The following is a 14,856-nucleotide window of genomic DNA, read 5'->3' as shown; positions in this document are numbered from 1 at the left end:
GAGTATATTTTTAATAATATAATCACAAATATATTGAAATATATTTTTGAAATATATTGAATATGGCCAAAATTTTAGCATTTGAAATATATGATACTATATCTCTTAGATTGTAAACTCGAAAGAGCAGGGCCCTCGAACCCCTCGTGTATTGTTTTGTTACTGTATTGTCTCATGTACTGTCCCCACTATAATGTACAGCGCAGAGCAAACCTTTGGCGCTATATAAATACTGTATAATAATAATATTTGGAAAGAATATATTAAGAATGTATTTTTAAAATATATTTAAAATATATTTTTCTTCCATGTGGGATTATTACAAAATATAATAATATAAAATTAAATATGTTTAAAAATATATTTCAAATATACTGTATGTCTTTAAAAATACAAATCTACATTTTTGGAATGCATTTACAAATATATGTAAAAAAAAAAGTTAAAATGACAATTTTATATGTTAAAAAAAATCTGAAGAATATATTTTAAAAAATAAGTCAATGACATCACCCCTTGTTATGGGCTCTGATACTAACCAATTGTTTGGTGCCAGCTGTGATAGATAAAAGACTGTTGGGGGATTGCTGAAGAGATAAGTATCCATGGAAATGAGAGGGGTTTTCACAGATATGACAGTGCCTCTTTAACCTCCTCGGGTATTCCCGAGTGTAGCTCAGGATAAAGTTTCTGTACCAAAAGCGGTAACCCCGAGCTACACTCGGGCTTACCATGCGGCGTTGCTCAGGGAGTCCCTGCAGCACTTACCTTATCCTTCGCTCCCACAATGTGTCCCCTGCAGCGTCCCCGGCCATCTCCTCTGGCTGATGCCGGCATCCGGCTTCCGTGTTCTGGTCCCTGTGACGTCAGGACGTACGGGAAATTTGAAATTTTTTAAAAATTAAAGATTATTACATAGTAAAACATTTCTGTTTCAATGCATTTCACATACATGTTGTCCCGAGTGCTTTGTCCGGCGCCCTGCCTGCATTTTGACTGTTCTTTCTACCTGGAAACTGAGAAACGTCCATGGCGTCCAAAAAGTGTCCCTTTAGGTCAAAAGCGGTTTTAGACCGGCTAGAGAACAGCGATAGTAAATCAGAACCACTTGCAGAATTGAGTGATAATGATTCGTGGGGGAAATTCGTCATCAGACACTGAAAACGATTCTGCGACTTTGCTCAGCGATGTGCGAACTTGGCGCTCTATTTCACATTTCAGTGTTTTTGGTTTGATTATATTATTGAATTAAATGTATTATTATTATATTATTATTTTTTATGATTATTTATTAAATTATAATTTACAATTTCGTGTTTCAAATTTTATCACACCCGGGATGTTTACTAGACTCTTGTTCGGACAGATTTCAGTGAGTTATTCCTAAAAATTACAGCCTACAATAAAAAACTACATATTTCCATGCAAAAAAATGGTACCGCTTTCAGCACAAAATATTGGAAATAATCAGACCGCCAGGGAGGTTAATACTTGTTTTTTTTCTGTTTTACAGAAATACAAAACCACAACAGCACTAACCGCACCACAAATCAGGAGGTAACAGTGCAAGAAGGAAGCTCATTGGCTCTGAAATGTTCGGTGGACAGTAACCCAGAATCGCAGGTGACCTGGATGAAGGGAGAGAAGAACGTGCTCATCGAGGGCAATGGGAGTGAGCTTGTGCTCTATCTGAGCAATATTAAAGCCAGCGGGGCAGATAATTATCATTGCTTGGCTCACAATAATCTCGGGGCCATAAATCAAACCTTCATAATCATTGTGCAATGTAAGTGTATGTACCATTACAAATAAACGGTGGTAGGATTATCAGGTATATCATTTCTAATGTGCTGGGAGCATCATCCCAAACACAGATACTGCAGATGACAAATTAAAGGGACTTTAAATATGCCTACAAAATCAGACTGGATATCAATAACATTAACAAAAAAATCCCATAAAAACAATTCTTTTTTTTAAATTTTTTAAACAAGATTTAACCACTTCCAGACCGGACACTTTTACCCCCTTCCTGTCCAGGGCAATTTTCAGCTTTCAGCGCTATCACACTTTGAATGACAATTGCGCAGTCATGCAATACTGTACCCAAATTCATTTGTTACCATTTTTTTGAGACAGATAAAGCTTTATTTTGGTGGTATTTATTCACCGCTGGGATTTTAATTTTTTTTTGCTATGTAAATGAAAAAGTGTTTTTTTTATAAAATTTTGCAAATAAATAATATTTCATCATAAATCTTTGCCAAAATTTATTCCGTTATCTTTTTAGTAAAAAAAAAAAAAAAATTAGTTTATAACCAAAAATTATAATTTTTAAACATTTTTTTTACATTTTTATTTTATTTTTTTATATTATTATTTTTTATTTATTTATTTATTTTTTTTACATACTGTCACCCTAGCAGTACAGTGTCACCATGGTGACACTGTACTACTTGTGGGGGGTGATGAAGATTTTTTTTTTTTTTTACACTGATTGCTTTTACACCCATATAGGATGTAAAAGCAATCATTTCTCTTTCTCTCTGTGTGCATTCCTGCACTCATTGAGAAGTACTGAATGAGCTCTGATTGGTCACAGCTTGTCACATGGTACAAGGCTGTTGTGAATAGCCTTGTACCATGTGACCTCTGTGATCATTCACAGATTTCACACGTAGTAAGCAATGATGTCACAAGTGACATTTTGCTTACTACTGTGCATGTGATCACTGATTGGCCAATCAGTGATCACATGATCGGGACCTCGTACAGAGGTCCCGTCCGACGATCGGTGTTTCACTGTGTCCGGAGGACACAGCGGGCACCGGATCGCGGTGCTGCGCACTCCCTGGGAGCGCGCACAAGCAGGGTGCAGGGAGGCCGTTTATAAACAGCCACCCGACCCTGCACTGCCACCGTCCAGCCGTTTATATGCAACGGCCGGTCGGGAAGTGGTTAAAAAGATGTTGGGTCAACCCACATGGAATATAAAAATATATTTGAAATATATTTTATAAATATTCTTCCCAAATATATTGACATATTTTTGAAAAGCTACAATTTGCTACAAATCCCACTTAATGTTTCATTTTACACGAACACTGTTTGAATTGTCGTTTTTTTTTTAATCTTCTTTGACTAGTATTTCTGTATTGTAAGCTCCATCAGCAGGGCCCTCCTATTCCTTCTGTTTTGAACTGCATTGTAATTGGACTGTCCCCCTTTTTTATTGTAAGGCGCAAACTATTGGTGCTATATAAATCAATAATAATAATAATAATAATATTTAAAATTCTGTAGCATATATAGTGTGGAATTCCCATTTTATTAAACAGCTGCATATGTATCTTTTATTGTAGCGGATAACACAAAGTATTTTTTGATTGCTGGTGCAGTCGGAATTGCTGCCCTCTTGTTGGTTGCTCTTACGCTGAAGCTTCTGTTGAGTAGCAGGTGAGACATTATTAAAGCCGGGACATTTGCTTTTTTATTTGGCACATAAACTGATTTAACCAATCAGAAGCTACCTCAAAGAAACATTGTGTTAAATAATGGGGTTACACCAGGGGTGGACTGACCACTCATGGGGCCCCCGGGCAATAGGGGATCATGGGGCCCCTGTGTCCTCGCCCACACTCAAACTACACCCAAAAAAGCCTATGAAAGGTACCAGGGGCATCTCATGGGGCCCCCTACTGACCCTGAGCCCTCGGGCAGTGCCCAAGCATGCCAATGGTCAGTCCGCCCCTGGGTTACACCATTTGTTATTTTACTAAGTATGCGGGGAAGAACTAAAGCTGACAAATAGTAATCATGTCTTCTTCTTTTTTATTTAATTTTTGTTTTTTACGTGGTTTAGTCTCAAAGGATAATTGTCACAGAAACAAAATTAAATAAAGAACCAGCAAACACAAATGCTCCTGCGCTTGGGGATGGACTCAATGTAGGCTACACCAGGGGCGGACTGACAACTCATGGGGCCCCGGGCAATAGGGGATCATGGGGCCCCTGTGTCCTTGCCCAAACTCAAAAAAGCCTATGAAAAAGGTACCAGGGGCATCTCATGGGGCCCCTACTGACCCCGGGCCCTCGGGCAGTGCCCAAGTTTCCAAATGGTCAGTCTGCCCCTGCCTGAGCCCCATCTCAGTCCAGCGATGTGCATGAAAGCAGTGGCTCTACCGAGTCCCTCTCTCCTCATTGGCTCACACAGTAGGGGGAGCCATTGGCTCCTGTTGCTGTGACTAACAGCCAGTGAGCCAATGAGCAGAGAGCAGGGGGCACTGTCGAGCCATGCTCTGTTTGTGAATAGAGTATGCCTGCTCAGTTGCCCCTGTAGCAAGAATGTCCTGGGACATGCACACCTTGCTGCCCTCAATAGACCGGGGAAATCCAAATATACTGAATGAAGGAAGAACAAACAGAGGGTGCACGGGGCCTAGTGCATTACCATAAAAAATGTTTAATAAGAAATAAATGTCACTATGGGGACACTGTACTGCTAGGCAGTATGTTAAAAAACAACATAAATAATAATATAAAAAAATTAAATAAAAATGTAAAAATTTGTAAAAAATTATCTTTGGTTATAAACTAATTTGTGTTATTTTTTTTTCTAAAAAGATAACTGAATAAATGTTGGCCAAGATTTATGAAGAAGGATTATTTATTTGTAAAATTGTATAAGAAAAACTTTTTTTCAAAATATTTGGACTTTTTCATTTATATAACAAAAAAAATAAAAATCCCAGTGGTGAATAAATACCACCAAAATGTTTTATCTGTCTCAAAAAAATGCTAAAACATTCATATGGGTACAGTGTTGCATGACCGCGCAATTGTCATTCAAAGTGCGACAGCGCTGAAAGCTGAAAATTGGCCTGGATAGGAAGGGAGTAGAAATGACCAGACTTGAAGAGGTTAAACATTTTTTATGGTTATGCACTAGGCCCGTGCGCCCTCTGTTTGTTCTTCCTTCAAACAAAATTAACCCCTTGGGGCCGGCGCCTCCCTGCCCTTTAACCTCCTCGGCGGTATGATTCTTCCCGATTTTTTGTGCTGAAAGCGGTACCATTTTTTTGCATGGAAATATGTAGTTTTTTATTGTAGGCTGTAATTTTTAGGAATAACTCACTGAAATCTGTCTGAACAAGAGTCTAGTAAACATCCCGGGGAGGATAAAATTTTAAACACGAAATCAGAATTTAATAAACAATCATAAAAAACAATAATATAATAATAATAAATTTAATTCAAAATTATAATCAAACCAAAAACACTGAAATGTGAAATAGAGCGCCAAGTTCGCACATCGCTGAGCAAAGTCGCAAAATCGTTTTCAGTGTCTGATGAGGAATTTCCCCCACGAATCATTATCACTCAATTCTGCAAGTGGTTCTGATTTACTATCGCTGTTCTCTAGCCGGTCTAAAACCGATTTTGACCTAAAGGGACGCTTTTGGACGCCATGGACTTTTGTACGTTTCCAGGCAGAAAGAACATTCAAAATGCAGGCAGGGCGCCGGACAAAGCACTCGGGACAAAATGTATGTGAAATGCATTGAAACAGCAACGTTTTACTATGTAATAATCATTTTTAAAAAAATGAAATTTTTTAAAAATTAAAAATTTGCCGCCGGTTCCGGCGCCCGTACGTCCCGACGTCACAGGGACCGGAACACGGAAGCCGGATGCCGGCATCGGCCGGAGGAGATGGCCGGGGACGTTGCAGGGGACACATCGCGGGAGCAAAGATCAAGGTAAGTGCTGCAGGGACCCCCAGAACAACGCCGCATGGTAAGCCCGAGTGTAGCTCAGGGTTACCGCTCTTGGTATAGAAATTTTACCCCGAGCTACACTCGGAAACACCGCTAAGGAGGTTAAGGGTTTCAGAAGGAGGTGGGGGCGGGGTTTTAGGGTCATGTGACCACCGTGATTCGCTGTCATGGCGGTCACATGATCGGAAAAAGGTCCCGATCGAAAGAGGAGATCAGGACCTTTCCGTGAGTACCGGACATGTGTGCTGGGAGCGCGCAGGGTGTGCGCTCTCAACACACATGTTTTTCTTAATTGCACGCAAATGTGCGGCTGCTCGGCGTCAAGGCCCAGACACCGGAAGGTCGCACATTTGCGTGAGGCCAGCGCCAAGACGTTAAATATCTTGTTGCACATTTTACCTAGTTGATGAAATGCCTGGATGATAGAAACATGGTTTTCAAACCCATGCCTTCAATAGAAGGTTAGGAGGCAAGTGTAGAAGAATTATTAACAGAGTTGACCAGATCGGTCTCCAAGTCTACACACAAGAATAACTAATTGGCCCTAAAGTTTTTATATGTAATCATTTTTTAATCATTGAATATTTTATAGAATTTATAGAATTCAATAAGAGCACAGAAAATTGAGAGACATCGAGGAATTTTCTACATTGTCTCCTTACAGATGTTCTTTGGTCAGCCATGTGATTTGTAGAGTAATTTATACTAATACAGACAACTTGCTTTTTTTTATCCATTCATACTATGAAAGAGAATATCCGTCCACTGGGTAGGACCATCCCATAGATATCAAATTTTGAATTAAACAACAAAAACCATAAGAAACAAATGACCAGAGGATAAGGAGGAACAAACTAAGGAAATTTAGATCAATGGGGGGTAAAAATTCAAGACTAAAGGGGGGTAGAGAGTCCTCTACTGGGCTTGTGTGGAAAAAGATGAGGGGGGATCAGGCAACAATATGACTATTCTGTTCAAATATAGTAGAAGGGAGGGGAGTAAGGAAAGAAAAAAAAAGGGTGGGTGGCCAATATAAAATGGGGGCCACCAAGGAACCAAGGCAATCATATCATGCCCACAGAGTCAGAACTGCAAGGAGAGTTACCCAAGTCAACACTTCTTTCACTTCGCTCCGGCCATCAATCACTTGCCTTCTTCAGAATCCACGAACAAATGCCAATGCTGCCAAGTTTGGTGAAATGTTTCTTGCATGTTCATTTGAGATTCCTATTATTTAATTCATATATATGTATATTTTTAAACTCTTAGGACCAAGAACACTGAGAAAAAAAATAAAACCGAGGATCGCATTTCTACAAACCAGTATGGATACCAACCAGACTCTTTGTATGAAAACACCAAATTTGCCACCAATGTTAAAGAGGTGAAGTTAATGTTATCAATATAAAAAAAAACAAAAAACTCTTGCATTTGGAGTTGTGTATAAAGGCATATTCTAGGCATAGTGTTTTAGATCTTAGTATAGTAAGATCTCATCTGGAATATGCAGTTCAGTTTTGAGCACCAATTCACAAAAAAAAACATTGGGGAACTGGAGAAAGTACAGAGAAGGGCAACCAAACTGATACGAGGCATGGAGGAGATCAGCTATGAGGAAAGATTAGAGGAACTGAATTTATTCTCTACTGAGAAGAGGAGATAAAGGGGGATATGATCTCCATGTATAATACATAAGGGGGGATATGATCTCCATGTATAATACATAAGGGGGGATATGATCACCATGTATAATACATAAGGGGGGATATGATCTCCATGTATAATACATAAGGGGGGATATGATCTCCATGTATAATACATAAGGGGGGATATGATCTCCATGTATAATACATAAGGGGGGATATGATCTCCATGTATAAAACATAAGGGGGGGATATGATTCCCATGTATAATACATAAGGGGGGATATGATCACCATATATAATACATAAGGGGGGATATGATGTCCATGTATAATACATAAGGGGGATATGATGTCCATGTATAATACATAAGGGGGGATATGATCTCCATGTATAATACATAAGGGGGATATGATCTCCATGTATAATACATAAGGGGGGATATGATCTCCATGTATAATACATAAGGGGGGATATGATCTCCATGTATAATACATAAGGGGGATATGATGTCCATGTATAATACATAAGGGGGGATATGATCTCCATGTATAAAACATAAGGGGGGGATATGATTCCCATGTATAATACATTAGGGGGGATATGATCTCCATGTATAATACATAAGGGGGGATATGATCACCATATATAATACATAAGGGGGGATATGATGTCCATGTATAATACATAAGGGGGGATATGATGTCCATGTATAATACATAAGGGGGGATATGATCTCCATGTATAATACATAAGGGGGATATGATCTCCATGTATAATACATAAGGGGGGATATGATCTCCATGTATAATACATAAGGGGGGATATGATCTCCATGTACAATACATAAGGGGGGATATGATCTCCATGTATAATACATAAGGGGGGATATGATCACCATGTATAATACATAAGGGGGGATATGATCTCCATGTACAATACATAAGGGGGGATATGATCTCCATGTATAATACATAAGGGGGGATATGATCACCATGTATAATACATAAGGGGGGATATGATCTCCATGTATAATACATAAGGGGGGATATGATCTCCATGTATAATACATAAGGGGGATATGATCTCCATGTATAATACATAAGGGGGGGATGTGATCTCCATGTATAATACATAAGGGGGGATATGATCACCATGTATAATATATAAGGGGGATATGATCACCATGTATAATACATAAGGGGGGATATGATCTCCATGTATAATACATAAGGGGGGATATGATCTCCATGTATAATAGATAAGGGGGGATATGATCTCCATGTATAATACATAAAGGGGGATAAGATCTCCATGTATAATACATAAGGGGGATATGATCTCCATGTATAATACATAAGGGGGAATATGATCTCCATGTATAATACATAAGGGGGATATGATCACCATGTATAATACATAAGGGGGATATGATCTCCATGTATAATACATAGGGGGGGATATGATCTCCATGTATAATACATAAGGGAGATATGATCTCCATGTATAATACATAAGGGGGGGATATGATCTCCATGTATAATACATAAGGGGGATATGATCTCCATGTATAATACATAAGGGGGAATATGATCTCCATGTATAATACATAAGGGGGATATGATCTCCATGTATAATACATAAGGGGGGATATGATCTCCATGTATAATACATAAGGGGGGATATGATCTCCATGTATAATACATAAGGGGGGATGTGATCTCCATGTATAATACATAAGGGGGGATATGATCTCCATGTATAATACATAAGGGGGGATATGATCAACATGTATAATACATAAGGGGGGATATGATCTCCATGTATAATACATAAGGGGGGGTATGATCTCCATGTATAATACATAAGGGGGGATATGATTTCCATGTATAATACATAAGGGGGGATATGATCACCATGTAAAATACATAAGGGGGATATGATCTCCATGTATAATACATAAGGGGGGGATATGATCTCCATGTATAATACATAAGGGGGGATATGATCTCCATGTATAATATATAAGGGGGGGATATGATCTCCATGTATAATACATAAGGGGGGATATGATCTCCATGTATAATACATAAGGGGGGATATGATCTCCATGTATAATACATAAGGGGGGATATGATCTCCATGTATAATACATAAGGGGGATATGATCTCCATGTATAATACATAAGGGGGGATATGATCTCCATGTATAATACATAAGGGGGATATGATCTCCATGTATAATACATAAGGGGGATATGATTTCCATGTATAATACATAAGGGGGAATGTGATCACCATGTATAGTACATAAGGGGGGATATGATCTCCATGTATAATACATAAGGGGGGATATGATCTCCATGTATAATACATAAGGGGGATATGATCTCCATGTATAATACATAAGGGGGGTATGATCTCCATGTATAATACATAAGGGGGATATGATCTCCATGTATAATACATAAGGGGGGATATGATCTCCATGTATAATACATAAGGGGGGATATGATCTCCATGTATAATACATAAGGGGGGATATGATCACCATGTATAATACATAAGGTGGATATGATCTCCATGTATAATACATAAGGGGGGATATGATCTCCATGTATAATACATAAGGGGGGATATGATCACCATGTATAATACATAAGGGGGGATATGATCTCCATGTATAATACATAAGGGGGGATATGATCTCCATGTATAATACATAAGGGGGGATATGATCTCCATGTATAATACATAAGGGGGGATATGGTCACCATGTACAATACATAAGGGGGGATATGATCTCCATGTATAATACATAAGGGGGGATATGATCTCCATGTATAATACATAAGGGGGGATATGATCTCCATGTATAATACATAAGGGGGATATGATGTCCATGTATAATACATAAGGGGGGATATGATCTCCATGTATAATATATAAGGGGGGATATGATCTCCATGTATAATACATAAGGGGGGATATGATCTCCATGTATAATACATAAGGGGGGATATGATCTCCATGTATAATACATAAGGGGGATATGATCTCCATGTATAATACATAAGGGGGGGATATGATGTCCATGTATAATACATAAGGGGGGATATGATCACCTTGTGCGGGGCTGTGACCAACACAACAGTACAATGTGACAAGCTGTGACCAATCACAGCTCACACAGTATTTCTCAATCCCTGCAGGAATGCAGCCAGAGAGAAGAAGAAAGTCTTTATGGGTGTAAAAGCAATCAGTGCAAAACAGAAAAAAAAAAAAAAAGAAAAAGAAAAAAGAAAATCTTCATCACCCCTCACAAGTAGTACAGTGTTACTATGGTGACACTGTACTGTTAGGCTGACAGTATGTTAAAAAAATATAAAAAATAATAATAATATATATAAAAAAATTATTTTGAAAAATTATAATTTTTGGTTATAAACTAATTTGAGTTATTTTTTTTTTTGTACTAAAAAGATAGCTGAATACATTTTGATCAAGATTTATGAAGAAAGATTATTTATTTGCTAAATTTTATAAGAAAAACACTTTATTTCTACATTTTTGGACTTTTTCATTTATATATATATAAAAAAAAAAAAAATTCCAGTGGTGAATAAATACCACCAAAATATTTGTCTAAAAAATGCTTAAAAATGTATATGAGTACAGTGTTGCATGACCGCGCAATTGTCATTCAAAGTGTGATAGCGCTGAAAGATGAAAATTGGCCTGGACAGGAAGGGGGTAAAAGTGTCCGGACAGGAAGGGGGTGAAAGTGTCCGGACTGGAAGGGGGGGAAAGTGTCCGGACTGGAAGAGGGGGAAAGTGTCCGGACTGGAAGGGGGTGAAAGTGTCCGGACTGGAAGGGGGTGAAAGTGTCCGGACTGGAAGAGGGGGAAAGTGTCCGGACTGGAAGGGGGTGAAAGTGTCCGGACTGGAAGGGGGTAAAAGTGTCCGGACTGGAAGGGGGTGAAAGTGTCCAGACAGGAAGGGGGTGAAAGTGTCCGGACTGGAAGGGGGTAAAAGTGTCCGGACTGGAAGGGGGTGAAAGTGTCCGGACTGGAAGGGGGGGAAAGTGTCCGGACTGGAAGGGGGTGAAAGTGTCCGGACTGGAATGGGGTGAAAGTGTCCGGACTGGAAGTGGTTAACCATTATAAAATTCATCCGATTCTTGACTGCTGAGAAGGGGGGGTCTTCCAAGCCCTCACGATCCTTAGTTTGGTAGCCATGAATAGATGCGATGCCAGCCTCCACAAACACAGCGTTTCACCCAACACTAGGGATAAAAGGCTCAATACTATGCAAGAGGAACGCACCGCTCACCCCAAACGCGATTTGCTTTGAATTTGTGAATGTTATATTTATATATTTTTTATTTTTATTTTGTTAGGAAATAAAGTACAGTATGGAACCCGAAAATCTTTGTTCAAATTCTGAAGCGGGGTCTGTTTCTTTTGAAGAAGAGTCTGTTTATGCAAACATATGAGTTTTCCTGAAGATATCTCAAGAATGCGTAGATGGATTAGCAACTAACAATGTGACCTTTGTACATAGGGTTCAGGGTTCAGTATCCATGAAAGATACTATCTTCCAGCTAATGTGCTCTACTCTTTTTGTCAAAGCAAGTGCTTTATCTGTTTTCAACATCATCAGTTGTTAACACTCCATGGATCCTTCCCTGTAGGCTGTATCTTGCATCACCCATTGACAGCGTTCGAACTTAGTACTCAATACCAACCTCCTTCACACACTATTTTTGCAATCTATATATACTATACACTTTTCTTCAGCAGTAAATCTGCCACCTCATTACCTTTTCAATCTCAATGGGAGACAGATTGTGATGCACATTTCTCTATGGAGGAATGGAAAAAAAGCATTCTTCCGTACTCACTTCCCATCTCTTGTAAAGCACAAGAGTATAACTATGAAACCGTATCCTCCCTAGCGGTCTGATTACACTGTTCAACAGGTAAAAAGTTTTGGGCATAAAAGTAGCTAATCTTACATAATTTTGGGGTGCTGAAAACGAAAATGACCCTAAAAAATGTTGATTGGCTCTAGTTTCCATGATATATTCACCCATCTAATGACGTAAGCCATTCAAAATTATGATGCAACTTCAGCTGCATATTGCGCAATTGATACTGGTGACCAATAGAAAATTGCATGTATACTGAGATGATGCAATATTAGTCTTTAATTGCATCACTTCACTGCATAAAAGCTGCAGTATCTGTAGCTGATTGGAGTTGGACAGCGTCTTTACATTTCGTTTTATGCTTATATAGGCTACTCAGTAATGCCTCGAACTTGTGTGAATAAAGCAGATAATTTCTGCTATATCTGCGGTGAAATAACTTTTATCTCACAAAAAAGGAGGATAACAGGAATGATTAAGAAAGCCTACAACTTGTATTTTGGCTGCAAGATAGGAGACCAGGACAAGAGCTGGGCACCACATATATGCTGCAATTCTTGTGGGATGGCACTGGAGCAATGGTTGAATGGAAAAAAGGCATCTATGCCTTTCGCTGTGCCAATGATTTGGAGAGAGCCAACAGATCATGTTAGTAATTGTTACTTTTGTATGGTGCCTCCAATTGTAAAAGGGCTAAATAAGAAGAAAAAGTTATCTGTGCACTATCCAAATATTCCATCGGCAATACGTCCAGTTCCTCATGGAGAGGGGCTACCAATTCCTAAAGCACCAGAATCCTTCGTGGTTGAGTCAAGTGAGGAAGAACCTGAAGCGTGTAGTCACGTGCAGTTGTAAGAGATAGCCCTTTCCTCGAATACAAGAGAAAAGCCAAGAGAAGCAAAACCGACACAAACTGAAGACAAAACTAGTGAGAATCCTAAGTATTAAAATGATTCAACTTAGCTTATGGCTATAATTTTTCTTGGTAATCCTATGCAATATATTATGCCATTTAGGCTTTGTTATGTAGTCAATATCACTTGCTTTATATTTGTGGAAAGACATCTATCTATATAATTATTGTGCATTATGTAGTCATTACGCCTATAGTAGAAAACTTTCCGTTTACAGAAAAACTAGAGCCAATTGACAAATTTCATTGTTATATTTGAACTCAGAATGTGAAATTCATTAAGAAATGGATCCTTTTGTTTCCAAAACTGGCAAAAAATAAAAATTTGTTGAACAGTGTTATGTACATATTTCTGTGCTCAAGTTTTATCATACCCGGGATGTTTACTAGACTCTTGTTCGGACAGATTTCAGCGAGTTATTCCTAAAAATTACAGCCTACAATAAAAAAACGACATATTTCCATGCAAAAAAATGTACCGCTTTCAGCACAGAAATACTGACATAATCAGACCGCTAAGGAGATTAAAATTTGAAACACGAATCCATAAATTATAATTTAATAAATAATCATAAAAAATAATAATATAATAATAATTCATTTAATTCAATAATATAATCAAACCAAAAACACTGAAATTTGAAATATAGCGCCAAGTTCTCACATCGCTGAGCAAAGTCACAAAATCGTTTTCAGTGTCTGATGACGAATTTCCCCCATGAACAGGGGTGGACTGACAACTCATGGGGACCCTGGGCAATAGGGGATCATGGGGCCCCTGTGTCCTTGCCCAAACTCAAAAAAGCCTATGAAAAAGGTACCAGGGGCATCTCATGGGGCCCCCTACTGACCCCGGGCCCTTGGGCAGTGCCCGAGTTTCCAAATGGTCAGTCCGCCCCTGTTTAAAAATATACCCCAAAAATTGGGGGTCGTCTTATACGCGGGGTATAAAATGTGAACCTTGAGTTTGTTTGGGTCAAGCTGGCTGGATGTGCAGTAATGTACATACAGTATACCGCGCTGAGCCAAGCTGGCTCAAAACAAATGTCCCTATGAGAGATGAATCTGTCAGCCCGCTGGATGTGCGGTATATACAGTATACTGCGCTGAGCCAAGCGCTTTCAAAACATACCGGTACGTCCCTACTGTAATCAGACCGCTGGATGCGTATGTACGGTAGCTGAGGCTACATACAGTATACACTGGGCCAATCACGGCGAGCGATGTATTCTACTAATGAATACAAAGCCTGCTTGGATTGGCTGAGTCAGAGAGGGGGGCTGATGTCACAACCTCAGCCAATCCGAGCAGGCTTTGTATTCATTAGTAGAATACATCCCTCGCCGTGATTGGCCCAGTGTATACTGTATGTAGCCGCAGCTACCGTACATACACGCATCCAGCGGGCTGATTACCGTAGGGACGTACCGGTACGTTTTGAAACCGCTTGGCTCAGTATACTGTATATACCGCACATCCAGCGGGCTGACAGATTCATCTCTCATAGGGACATTTGTTTTGAGCCAGCTTGGCTCAGCACGGTATACTGTATGTACATTACCGCCCATCCAGAGGGCTGTATATATACTGTAT

General features: G+C 39.1%; 1 protein-coding gene across 1 annotated transcript in view; it reads left to right on the top strand.

Moving 5' to 3' along the window:
* Positions 1–13,367, top strand: part of LOC149432714 (sialic acid-binding Ig-like lectin 13) — a 34,145-nt gene extending 20,778 nt beyond the window's left edge. The window contains exons 7-10 of the mRNA XM_089665026.1: positions 1,514–1,786; positions 3,363–3,456; positions 7,047–7,161; positions 11,820–13,367. Coding sequence (XP_089521152.1) covers positions 1,514–1,786; positions 3,363–3,456; positions 7,047–7,161; positions 11,820–11,915 — 578 coding nt within the window. The 3' untranslated portion in view covers positions 11,916–13,367. The remainder of the gene's footprint in view (positions 1–1,513; positions 1,787–3,362; positions 3,457–7,046; positions 7,162–11,819) is intronic.
* Positions 13,368–14,856: the final 1,489 nt, after the last annotated feature.

Source organism: Staurois parvus, unplaced genomic scaffold (genome assembly GCF_062004578.1).
Source record: "Staurois parvus isolate SC_StPar_1 unplaced genomic scaffold, SC_StPar_1.0 ptg002113l, whole genome shotgun sequence".
Lineage (NCBI taxonomy): Eukaryota > Metazoa > Chordata > Amphibia > Anura > Ranidae > Staurois > Staurois parvus.
This window is presented reverse-complemented; position numbering and strand designations above follow the sequence as displayed.